The 12,782-nt window shown below is 38.4% G+C and overlaps 1 protein-coding gene across 1 annotated transcript; it reads left to right on the top strand.

Moving 5' to 3' along the window:
- Window positions 1-880: 880 nt before the first annotated feature.
- Window positions 881-10,160, top strand: LOC122062088 (death-inducer obliterator 1-like). The gene is made up of 5 exons (XM_042625729.1): window positions 881-1,058; window positions 4,162-6,026; window positions 7,771-7,891; window positions 8,849-8,908; window positions 8,997-10,160. The coding sequence occupies exons 2-5, from the start codon at window positions 4,303-4,305 to the stop codon at window positions 10,032-10,034; spliced, it is 2,943 nt and encodes a 980-aa protein (XP_042481663.1). The 5' UTR covers window positions 881-1,058; window positions 4,162-4,302; the 3' UTR covers window positions 10,035-10,160.
- Window positions 10,161-12,782: the final 2,622 nt, after the last annotated feature.

The following is a 12,782-nucleotide window of genomic DNA, read 5'->3' as shown; positions in this document are numbered from 1 at the left end:
CAGTAGTGTGATGAACATTGGATGACTGAGACGACATCAGATGTTCATCGCATCGCCGCATCCGCGGCAAAGGATATTTTCACATTCTACGAAACAGTAGATAAGGTTGTGTACACTAGCCCTTCCCAGACCTTACAGTAGCAGGAACTTCGTGCACTAGGTTGCTCTTTTTGGAAACAACTTCTTCTACGAAGCGAAGCAAGGGGTAAGGTTGCGTACACTAACCCCTCTTAGACCCTATAGTAATGGCAACCTCGTGCACTAGATTGCTCTTTTTTTATAGACTAAAATAGAGAAAATTACATGATTACTCACTTTTGGGTTTCTTTTAACAAAATTATCCATCAAAAATTTCAATTAACAAAAATATCCAAAATTAGGTTTCCCTTTACGAAATTACCCACTTAAAGTTTAAATTAACAAAAATACTTAAAATTGAGTTTGGGGTTACAAAACTACCCACTCAAAGTTTTAGTCATAAAAAAATACATGATTATATGTGGAAGATGAAGAATCACTATTTTGGGTAGTTTTGTAAACCCAAACATGATTTTAGGTATTTTTGTTAATTAAAACTTTGGGTGGGTAGTTTTGTAAACTCAAACTTAATTTTGAGTATTTTTGTTAACCAAAACTTTTTGTGGGTAATTTTGTAAAGAAACCCAAAAATAGGTAACCATGTAATTTTCCCATTAAAATATCTTTATGCGACTGCTGATGTGTCAAATACACCATCGAACTCATTAGCCACACACCACTCACCCAGACCTCGAGTAACCGAGTTGGTCACAGTCCGAAGAAAGGGCAGTTCAATAATTTTGTGTTTATGAGGGGCATTAAGCCATTAACTAATTAGATCCTTGCCCGACTTCTGTCTGCCCTCCCTTTTCAGCAAAATTAGACGTTTCTCACACAAGACATGAACACAAAGTAGTTAGTTTTGAGACTCTTAGCTCTTCGCTGCGGTGTGGTGGCTTTGAAATCTGATTCTCTCCCTAGCCTCTGCAACTCCATACAGTGTGTTTCTTCTACGTTCTCTTATCGCCATCGCTGTAGAGGTAAATTTTCCTTTACAGTGTCTTATCCGTTAGTTTACCTGTATTGTTTTCTGTTCTTTTTGTTATCTGTTGCCCTAAGTTTCGAATTTTTTCTCTTAAAATCCTGGCCGTTCTATGAAATTTTGGTGCATCTATCTGTTTATTCTAAGTCGCTCGTTGCTTTTCTGCTTCTGAGTAATCGTGTTTGCGTGTTAGTTTGATTGCCATGAACTTGTAGATTAGGAAAATTGAAGAGATGAGGATGTTTACACCGAAGAATTGATTTTACTACAAATCCATCTCTTTTCCTTTTTCATGATTGTTGAATGTAGGGTTTTGTGATGGTTTTCCACTCGTAGGGTTTTATCTTTCTAGAGGTGTTTGGGACGATTGATCGACTGATTGTTTTGTTTGTTAAGTGGAAGAAAGTAATGGACTTGCGTGAAATGAAGTACGAAGTGGATCTGCACCCTCTCTTCCCTCCTCTACTTCCCGTCTTTATTTGAATCTCATGATTACTTCTCTTTGTGAATCAACTGAGTTTGTTCCTCCAGAAAGTGTCCATCTTTTCTTACAAATGAATCGTGGCTGTTATATACATTTCCATTGATTCAACTAGCATCCTTCTTTATAGCCTTCTTTTCTTTCTTCCATTACCTTTATATATTTTGTTTCTACCCAAATTTTGAAGAGGGTGCTCCAGGATCTACCTCCAAACCTTGATTCAGCAGAGATTGGTAGGTTTTTGGCAAAAAGTTGGGGCTTTCTAAGACTTCGGTAGATTTTGGTTGAAATGGGGAAAACTGGGAGAAATCATGTCTAAATGAAGGTTTATATACCTTCATTGCACCATTTCGCATTTTGCTGAAATGTGGTAAACAGTCAATATCTCTATTCCTTTCGTTTTGATTTCTTATGAAACTGAAATAGTTCTGTGATTTTGGTCCACTTGACCGAAATTTTGAACCATGTGCCTAGGTCCCCTTGGCACCTGGCCACCACCTTCGGGTGCCTTGTCAACGTGACAGCTACAATAGAGTAACCCTTGAAGACTTATTAGAGATATTCTTGAGGAAATGCTTAACATCCATTGTTGATTGAGGCAATTTCCATTAAACTATTGTTTGCAGAGTGATTTCCTATAAAACTTGATTAACATGAATGAAAGTGGGAGACTGAAAACTTATTGGGATTTAGTTAGATGTTTTATTATTCTATATTTGAGCAGGTTGGAATTGGAAAGGTGACTCAACACTTTGGATCTACTTTGTAGTATATATAAAAACAAATTGGAGCAGTTAAGTTTTGAATGGTGTTTATATTGGAGAGGAAATTTTATTAATCTTCATTTCCGAGTTAACTGACTCAACTTTCTCCGTCTCTCTCTAACTGTTTCGTCCCTTCTATGTCTATTGGGATTCATGGCTTTTATCTATGTTTCGGTCATTCAATTTTCAATGACAATAATAAACCCATTGTTTAAAGCTAGCCAACATATTAGGGCATACAACTCCTAAAGAATATGTTTACAAAGTAATTGAATGTGAATATAGTATGTCATGTGGTTTACAATAGTTTGATGTTCTCTGGACAAGGCAAAGGCAATAGTCTGAGTAGCTTTTCTATTTCTTGTTTTCTCATCGGCTTACATGCAATCGGACACAGTTACAGCTCATAATCTGAAATGTCCAGGTAACATTGTCTTAATGCCTACGGACTTATTGGTAACCTGATAATTGTAACAATGGATGGGTTAACTTCCAATATAATGAAGAACAAAAACAATGGGAAATTGGATCAAGACATCAGAGTCAGTATTTCTACCTGAATCAGTACTTTTGCCATGTAAAATCCTTATCTTGCTGATTCACTCCTAATAGATGATTAAAAACCCTGTACTTTTATAAGTGTTCACTATGTCATGTATTTTTATATTTTTTTTACTGACAATTTTCTTTCTATGACTGATCTATATGGTACGTCAGGTCGACAAGCGGTACCTTATTATAGTTTGTTGTTATAAGCTTGTGGTTGATTTGTAGTTGTGCGTCAGGTTGACAGCTGACATTTATTATATTTAGCCATAACATGTTAATCTTTTTGCATTGATCCTCGCGTTCGTCCTTGCTTGGAATCTTCATGTTGCCGACCCCATTAAGTTGGGATAATGTTTTGAATGTTGTTGTTGTTGTTGTTGACAATTTCCTTTCTGCCTTGGGGGGGGGGGGGAGGCAAATGTAACGAATCAAAAACTTCTAACCTAAGTGTAAACTCTTTCGTGGAGTTTTCTTTTCAAAGGGTTCAAGAGTCACAGTTGAATCCATTTCATGGATTTCATTTAGAAATGTGGATTCTGCTTTCTTATGTTGTGGCAAATTTTAAGGCTTCGTAGCCATCTGTCCGGAAACTTCCATGTTAGCACCGAATGGTGTGTTTGTTATCTCCTAGAGAAACTAGAGGAAATTTCATTTCAAGACTTGGATGCATTTGAGAAAACTGTGTAACAGTTTAACATCTCTCCCCCCAACCCCCACCCCAACCCCAACCCCAACCCCAACATTCTGGTATATTCTGGATCAGCAGAATACAAACCTTACATAGATTAGTGTTTTATCTAGATAGGAGATACTCAATGCAATTTCTAAGTTGAGAGATGCATTTAGGGAAGTTTTCTACGTCCTAGTCTCATCTCTGTTTGCTAGCTATCACATCATCTTGTGTCAGTTGTTTTGATCTGTGAATTCTTTTTTCTGGTGTGTTTTGGAGTTATAAACATAACTCATAGGTTACTTCTGTGATTTATGCTTATAAGTTAATTTTGTTCATGTAAGTGACCATATGGATTAATGTAATTAGGCAAGTTGATATAGAAGTTATAAATCAAATATATTTCATTGTTCTTTATGAAAGAGAGTTATGGAATTTTAAGAAACTGCCTTTTTATTCAACACAGATCTCTGCATGTCTGATGTGTAGTGAATAATAATAGGTTAGTTGCATAAGGTGCAGTTGGATCTTTTAGCGCACTCAGTATCTCAGATAGCCTAATATGTTTTGCTAGTTTGTCTCCCTGAAATATTTGGCATGATGTGTTAAAGGATACTAAGGGATCTTCTGCTTACAGGTCTGCGAAGTTCTGTTGAAGTCAAGAGCTGGAAACACTAAGCACTGTTTTTTGTGGGAAACATGCTAAGTGCTGAATTGGTTGCTCATTAGTGTAGCATTTATATTTGCATATTTTTTGTTGTTCGTGGTTGTTTTCACCATGTCCAACAGTCCAGGGTTACAGCAGTTGTCAATGCCAAACAAGCTGATGGGACAGTTTGAACCCTTGTCCAGTTTGGGTTCACAGCCATTGCCAATACCTGGCAAACTAATGGGGCCAATGGAACCCATTTTTAATGGCTCACAGCGGCTGTTACTATTTAACAAGGGAATGGTCTCCCATAATCCAAAGGTGCAGCATTTTTCAGCGCCAAGAAAGCGAACTGTACAGATAGAATCTATGTCCTGTAAATTGGGATCGCAGCAATTATCACTACCAAAAAAACGAAGTGTACAGGTGGAATCTTCATTTAATAAGCCAGTGTCACAGCAATTAGCAATGTCAAAGAAGCGAACTGCACAAATGGAACCATCTCCTAAAGGCCAATTAGAGTCTTTTGAATCAGTCAGGTCTAAGCTGAGAGAATCATTAGCTGCTTCATTGGCTTTGGTTTCTCAGAAACAAAGGCAACTAGAAACCGTGGGAAAAAATTCTCCAAGTGAGGCTGCAAGTGCTCCTAAGCATCCCCATGAAGTCCCTCAACCGGCTGGACCTGCCTCTGCAAATGTAGTGAAAGATGAGCTTTTGCAGGGAAATGGACTCTGCTGGGCATCAGATCTTGATGCCGGGTCTGCTAAACCAATGGAAGGTAATTCAGCCAAAAGACCTAAATTGGTAAATGGAGAAATATGTGTACATAGTGGTGAATCAAAACCATTTTCTCCAGAAACTTTGGCATTTAAAATTGAAGCTGACCTCTTCAAATTATTTGGAGGTGTCAATAAGAAGTATAAAGAGAAGGGAAGGTCGCTTCTATTTAATTTGAAAGATCAGAATAACCCAGAACTAAGAGAAAGAGTTATGGCTGGAGAAATTTCCCATGAACGTTTCTGTTCTATGACTGCCGAGGAACTTGCTTCAAAGGAGCTCTCACAGTGGAGATTAGCCAAAGCAGAGGAGCTTGCACAGATGGTAGTTTTGCCAGATTCAGAAGTTGATATCAGACGCTTGGTTAGGAAAACACACAAAGGGGAGTTTCAAGTTGAATTTGAACATGATGATAGTGTTTCAGTGGAGGTTGCCATGGGGGCAAGTTCACTTACTCAAGTTCAGTCCAAAACCAGTGAGAAAGTTGCTCAACTTCTGTCAAAAGGTATTGAAACTGAAACATCTGAAGCATTTGATGAACAATACCAGAATAACTCAGAAGACCATAATCTCCGAAGTGACCTAACAACACTTCCACATGATGGGACTGATCCAATGCAAGGGCTGATGATGGAAGAATTTAAAGATGCAGAATTTCTTCCTCAAGTAGTCTCTTTAGATGAGTTCATGGAATCCCTTCCCTCAAAGCCACCCTTTGAAAACTCACCTGGGGATGCTGCCCGGGCTACACTTGCCTCAGATGAGAAGAATGCCTCTAGTGTTGACTCCAAGCTGGATTCCTCAGATATTGGTTCAGTAGATTTGGTAGATACTTCTGCATATAAACTTGATAAAAGTGAGGCCAAATACACTAGGACCGGCAGTAACATAAAATCAAATCACAATGAAAGTGAGGCCAAGTACTCAAGGACCGAGGGTATTAGTATAAAATCCAATAACATTCATGTTGACTCGGAGACTTCTCTTGGTGGTGACACATTTAAGGGTGAGTATGTCTGGGAAGGTCTACTTCAGCTGAATATTTCAACCATCACGGTCACTGGCATTTTTAAAAGGTGTGCATTTTTCAATCTCAACATTCTCAATACTCAGATTTTCTTACAGTTGATTAACTCAGAAATTTCAGTTTTCATTACATGGGACATTTTTGTTGCTGATTGTCTGGCTGAAATCATTTCCATTTTCTGTTTGTTATTTAGATCACATTCTGCCATAGTGCCAACCCAAAACCGTTAGGAGATTGATGCTCTGATTTCAAAATTGGGAGTTCTCTGAATGCTTATTATGTATATATGTCTGTCTAAGTTATAATTTGGCTTATTTTGTAGTTTGTACAGTCTTTGTCCTTTGCGTCAGCGGATAGAACATCTATCTGCAACCAGCATGCAAACTAAGTCAAATGATAACTTAAGTATTGAGACATGCTGGTTGCAGATAGAGCATCCATCTGCAACCAGCGTGTATATCTACTTTCTACTTTGTAATTTGTTTTTCAAGTTGAATCTATTTGTTTCCCAAGTAATTTATCATATAATGCTGATTGTACTAGCACTGAATCACCATAAAGCCTCAGAGCTTAGCATAGTTGTCACGGCGCCAGGGCAAACCGAAGAGTTGGAGGGCTGTCTAAGCACTTAGACGAGAATGCACCCGCCTTAAGGCGAACAAGGCGATCGAGTGTTATTTTTTATTTACCTTATTTACTAACATCGAGTGTTATTTTTTATTTACCTTATTTACTAACATTATTTGGTAAGCTACATATGCCTTGTAAAAAATCAACATTAAGCCACATCAAGTCATTAAAATCAACATCTAGTCACATCAAATCATAAAAAATATCAATACTAAGTCACATTAAATCATAAAAAATCAATATTTAGAGAAATGCTCTTGTTCTATAATAAGTTTGATTGGTCAAATGATTTTATTTTTACATGGGACTTTTTGTATTAGGTATAACATAAAGCCAGTTTTTCCAACAAGTTTAAGATTACTTAAATTTGAGTTGTAATGACAAAGTTAATTTATTTTAAAGTGCGTGAATGCTGTTAAAATCTCCTTAATGGAAATAATTTTATGAATATCAAAACAAAAAATTATTTTACCGGACTTTTGGATTTAGCAATGTTCTAACTTGATAGGATTTATAAAATTTTCGTAATTGAGAAAAACCCCAAAAAATGTAGATGGATTTATTTTTACAGGAGTGTTAAAAAAAGAAAAAAGAAAACTTATGATGTAAGAACTAATTAATAACTAATAACCCTTGGTGGATGGTTCATTGTTTATAACAATCAAGTGGCAGTTACTAGGAAGCATATTTCCACTCGCGAATGCTGATATGTCCACTGACTGCATTTACTTTTCTCGAACTGCTTTGGGATAATAATGTTATATATTTATTTTGTTTTGGGGTAGGGTGTTTCTATTGTCTTCTTTCATGTTCATATGTCTGAAGTCTGAACTTTGATTGCCTTCTAATTTCATGCATATCATTTTGCATTTTTATTGGTTTTGCAATTCATATTCTCCTGATATAAGTGCTACTTAGGGAAAAGTAATGCCTGTTAACTACATCGAACTAATACAATGATCAAGGGAGAAGTATTGTGACCTTTAGTTTTCTTAATGATTCCTAGTTATGCTTAATCCCTTAGTAGCAGTCTATGGTTTCCTTCTATTTAAATAAAGGTGGCCTTAATATTTTTGAATTCATGTGTATCATGGATTGGTAACAAGTAGAAGCCGAACCTTTTTTTCTTCTTTCAGATTGCTGATGTGATTTCTTTCTTACAGTGGTGAAAAAACATCTATGGAAGAGTGGCCTAGCCTTGTTGAGATTAAAGGAAGAGTCAGACTTGATGCATTTGAGAAGTTCCTCCAACAGCTTCCTATGTCCCGAAGTCGTGCAATTATGGTAGCATTTTTATCTCTCTTACTTTTACTCGTCTTTATTTAAAAAAAGAAAAGGGGGGGGGGTGTTGCAATATGGGTCGTCATCTTTTCTATTGCAACATCTGCCTTACAACTTGAAGACAGTTCTGCTTTTAACTCAATAGTGTTTTGAATCTGTTTTAAGTTTAGAGGGAGGGGGAATTATTTGAGGGCCTGTTTTGAGAGTAGAATTGGTTCAATTTTCTTGAAGGATCTTGCATAAATTTGTTTGGGTCAAGCTTTTCATTTGGATAGTGGAAAGAACTGATAAAATGCTCAAACAGTTGTGGTACACTATCATGTGATGTGGTTTTGCTGATTAGGATTACACATTTGCTCTTAACTCCTATTTTTTATGTGCAACTTTTGGATTTTTTAATGTAGAAAATATCATTTTAGGAAGGTCCATTTCCAGCAAATTTCTCCATGGCCTCTCCTATAGGAATATAGACCATGCTATACAATTTCCCTCACCCTAAAAGAGCCCAAATCTTGAAGAGAATTGGCTGATCTTGGATTCCTAATTGAGTTTCAGTTTGTTTTATAGAATAAAATATCCTCTTCCCACTGAATAAGAAGGGGAAACCAACATCTCAGCCTCTTGCCAATATGAAACAACCCAGCACCTTCTGATGAGCTGCTAATCCAGTCATAGTAGATTAATGTAGTCTCCTTTGACTAACCTTACCTATTAGTTAATCTGGGCTCCTGACGTGAAGGGATCTGAATGTATGAAAGAGCAATTTATAATATGATGCAGGCGGAATCTGGTCTAATTGCTTAGGAGATGGAATTTGACTTGTTTTCCATTGGTTGGCTGGTGGATTTGATTTATTTATCTACGTCCATCATGTTTAGGATCCATCATGTGTTTTTGATGTCATCTAATTCTAAATCTATCCCTGAGGTTATGAAATTCATAAACTTCCATCCTCTGCAGGTGGTTCAATTTTGTTGCAAGGAGGGGTCCCGTGACAGTAGGCACAAGATCCTTTACGAGGTGTGCCTGTGACATGTTTAATCTATTTTAAAGCCCCTCGTATCTTTTTTCATTCCTTTTTTTGACCTGAAGTGTCTTTCTCCTTCAGGTGGCGGATTCATATGTTGTGGGTGAGAGAGTAGGGTTTGCTGAGCCTGTTCCTGGTGTAGAACTCTATTTCTGCCCACTTAACTCAAGAACAGTTGAAATGCTTGTAAAGCACCTATCAAAGGACCATACAGGAACACTTAATTCTGCAGAAAATGGCCTCATTGGCATTGTTGTATGGAGAAAGGCTCTTCTAACATCCACAATTTCACCCAACTCATCCTTGCACCATAAACACAACTTAAAAGTGCGACACTCTTTAGGGAGACACCACGAGGATACTATTGTCAATGCTACCTTTAAGCCACCACTCACTCCTTGTCCTCCCACCAATCCTGCCCCTCCACTGGATGATGAACCCATAGCTGATGTTCCGCCTGGCTTTGGGCCAGCAGCTGCTGGGGACGATGATGACTTGCCTGAATTTGACTTTGTTAGACCTTCAAATCCCTCCCAAGTGTGGCCAGTCATAACCCCTATACATGCACTGGCTCAACCGCCTCCATTTCGTCCAGTTGGGCAAATGAGAGTGAATTGGCAACCAAGTAGAGGTGTTAGGGTTGAGGTTCAGCCTTGGAATGATGATGATGATATACCTGAGTGGCAGCCACAACTCCCTTCACAGCAACCACTTGACCCTTCAGCACTGCCGGTGCATGGCTTTCAGCAGCCGAATACGCACATTGTAAGTCAACAGCATTTGGCTTCAGTATCATCTCAGTGGCTACCTCAGTACCCATCTCACCCGAAAGGGTCCCTAGCACCCGAACATCCAATGCTATTTCAGCCACTTCAAACCCCAGTGAATATGACTCAAGGGCAAGGCCAACAAACAGGAGGCCCTGCTTGGCAGCAGGGTTCATGGTGGGCTCCTCCCCCTGTTTCTTATGGCCTTCCTGTCCAACCAAGTGGGTCGATGCAGCCATGTCATAGTGGTGGTCAGTCTAACGAGGGGCAGTTTTATGGGACCCCGGGTTTTGGAGTCATTCAACATGTTATGGATTGGAAACAAGATGCTTCTAGAAATAGGGAGTTTTGAGAATCTCAAGATTTGCATTCCTGTAATTTTATGACTTTGTAATGTCTCATTTCTCTTAGGTTCATAAAAGCATAATCAATACATTTTGTATTTCTTACAAAAAATCAACACATTTTTTTGGGGTCACATTGGCTACAATATTTTTTTTTGGGTAAGAGGTCACATGGGCCATATTGGGGATGGTAGGATCGTATAAGTTTCAAATTTTATACTCTGAAGTTCTGAACCCAATTCTTATGGTAGTTGAGAATATTAAAATTCTCTTATTTAAGTTTGCTTCACCGGAATCATCAAGCTGGCCTGGAAGATCATTTCCAAAAAAAGACAGTATATGGGTCAAGTGGGTGTACTCGAATCAGTGAAAGTCTAACTCCTTCTGGACAGTGAAGACCTGAGCTGATGCCTCATGGGCTTGGAGCAAGATCTTAGCCACCCACCCTCGGCTCTCCTCGGCCATTTAGGTCCATATTGGTGATGGTCTCTCTACTTTTCTTTGGCTCGATCCCTGGCATCCCAAATGAGTTCTCTTCCATGCCCTTAGTGCTAGAGAAATATACAACTCTGGCTTGCCCAAGCTTGCCCTCGTCGCTGATATTATTTCTTTGGGCTATTGGTCTCCTCCAGACACCTCCTCTGCCTAGCTTCAGGACATTTGGAGAACCTTGCCTCCCATCTCGGCCTCCCAAAGATTAAGACATGACTCCACTCTTTGGATGGCCTCCCCTTCCAAGACCTACTCCACCAAGGCTGCTTGGGAGTTTATAACAATTCATGGCCCGCCCACTCTTTGGCATAGACTCATCTGGTTCCCTCATCAATTCCGCGGCATAACTTCACAGTCTGGAGAGCTTTCTCTAACTCCCTGCCTACGCATTGTTCCTCATTCAATGAAGCATCCCAGTTGATCCTATGTGCACCCTCTGTGGGAACGAGCCGAAATCTGTGGATCACCTAGTTTTTGCATGCTCTACCTCCAACTCCACCTAGAGTATGGTTCTTGCTAAATGCTAGCCCACCTCTAGAAGAATCCCCCCTCTTCAAAGAGAATGGATATGGATGGACATGACCTTTCAGGGTAACTCTACATGTGACCTGGTTGGAAAGCATGCCTTCTATGTTAAATCACAGGAAATAGACCTCCAACTCTCACTCTCTAAATAGGATTTGGGGTTCCATCTCCTTCGATGTTAAAGCAAAGATCTCAAGGCTCTCCTCTATTTGTAATCCTACTCCTAGGAACTGTCATATTGTAAACTCCTGGGAGCTGCCTAGTTCCATCATCAGGAATGTGTCCCCTTAAGTTGGGCCTCTTTCTTTTCCTTCCCCCTCTCAGAGGGTTGTATGCTTTTCTTTGTTCTTCTTGGTTATGAATTATTTATTCACCAAAAAAAAAAAAAAAGTTTGCTTCTTGTTATTTCCGTCATATATTTAAAACGGAAAATGTTGTGGCCCACATGATTTCTATGTGGGCAGTTGGCTACCTCTATGTGGGTGTTTGGATTTCCATATTTCTTGAGGATTTATGAAGTATTGTAAAATTTCTATTGTCTTCTTTGTTTAATATATTGTCTTCTCCATTTTGGGGAGGGCCCTCACACCCTTAAAAAATAAAAAAGTTATGAACTCGAATCAATGCATACGGCCAGGGCAATTGATATATGAATAGGAGAAAATATTTATACTAGGACCAAGTTTGCTTGAGGCTAGGGTGAATAGACATCGGTTCACCATATCCTATGAGACAATAGGGGGAGATATATAGGGAGAGAGAGGGGGAGGGGTCACTTCAGAACCCTCTCTTCCATCACCGAGCGGTGAAGGAAAACTTTGTCCTTTATACTAACCTTTGTTTTTATAGCACATGCACGATAGTTAAGTCATCATTTCTTACATCAACCTCCCCTCGCGTTTGCCTATATTATGTCCTCCCCCCTAGAATTTTGTTTATTACATTTAAACCCAGAAATCCTAATACTATTAGATTGATTTTAATTTTGAAAATAAAAAAACCTAATTGCCCCCAATCATGTATACCCAACTTAAAATTACTATTACACCCCTTCTTACTTTGATAAAACTAAAACCCCTAAAATCTCCAAAATCTTACTCAACCAAAAAGAAGAGGAGCTTACCTTGTCCCGCGAAAGAAAAGATCACTGCATTTTCCAGAGATTACTAACCTTTGTTTTTATAGCACATGCACATTATATAAGTCGTCATTTCTTTTATTTAAGTATCTATATCTTATCTTGTAGATTATTCCCATAAATTTCATCATGATATGTATGTTTAGATAATAATATTTATTATTTTAATGAAAAAAATACCTGTTTAACCCAGGGTACCAAACACTTATCTGGTCCACAATTTAGATGTGAACTTGATCTCACGATTGCGAATGGAATCATATGCATTTGATGTGGATATTTTGTATCGACTCCCTATTCATCCTTTCTGAAGAAGAGGATTTTCCCTTTAAAGACAAATCATATTTTTTCTGGATTTCCCTTTCTCGTCTATGATTTGGAAGGAGTTTTCTTATCTATTAAAGAGCTCTTTTTCTTATTGGAAAAGAAGCTATTTCTTGTTGGAAAAGAAAAGTGAGGAACTCTTACTTGGTGAATTATTGTCTCCACGTATTCAGTTCAAGGTATATACAAAATATCATCTCAATTCATCCTATTTCATCAGATCGGGATTGTGATATGATTCTGAGGGATGAACCAGATATGGACAGTTCCAATAAGA

This window comes from Macadamia integrifolia, chromosome 14, assembly GCF_013358625.1.
Source record: "Macadamia integrifolia cultivar HAES 741 chromosome 14, SCU_Mint_v3, whole genome shotgun sequence".
NCBI lineage: Eukaryota > Viridiplantae > Streptophyta > Magnoliopsida > Proteales > Proteaceae > Macadamia > Macadamia integrifolia.
Note: the sequence above shows the minus strand (reverse complement) of the source record. Positions and strands in the feature narration are given on the sequence as shown.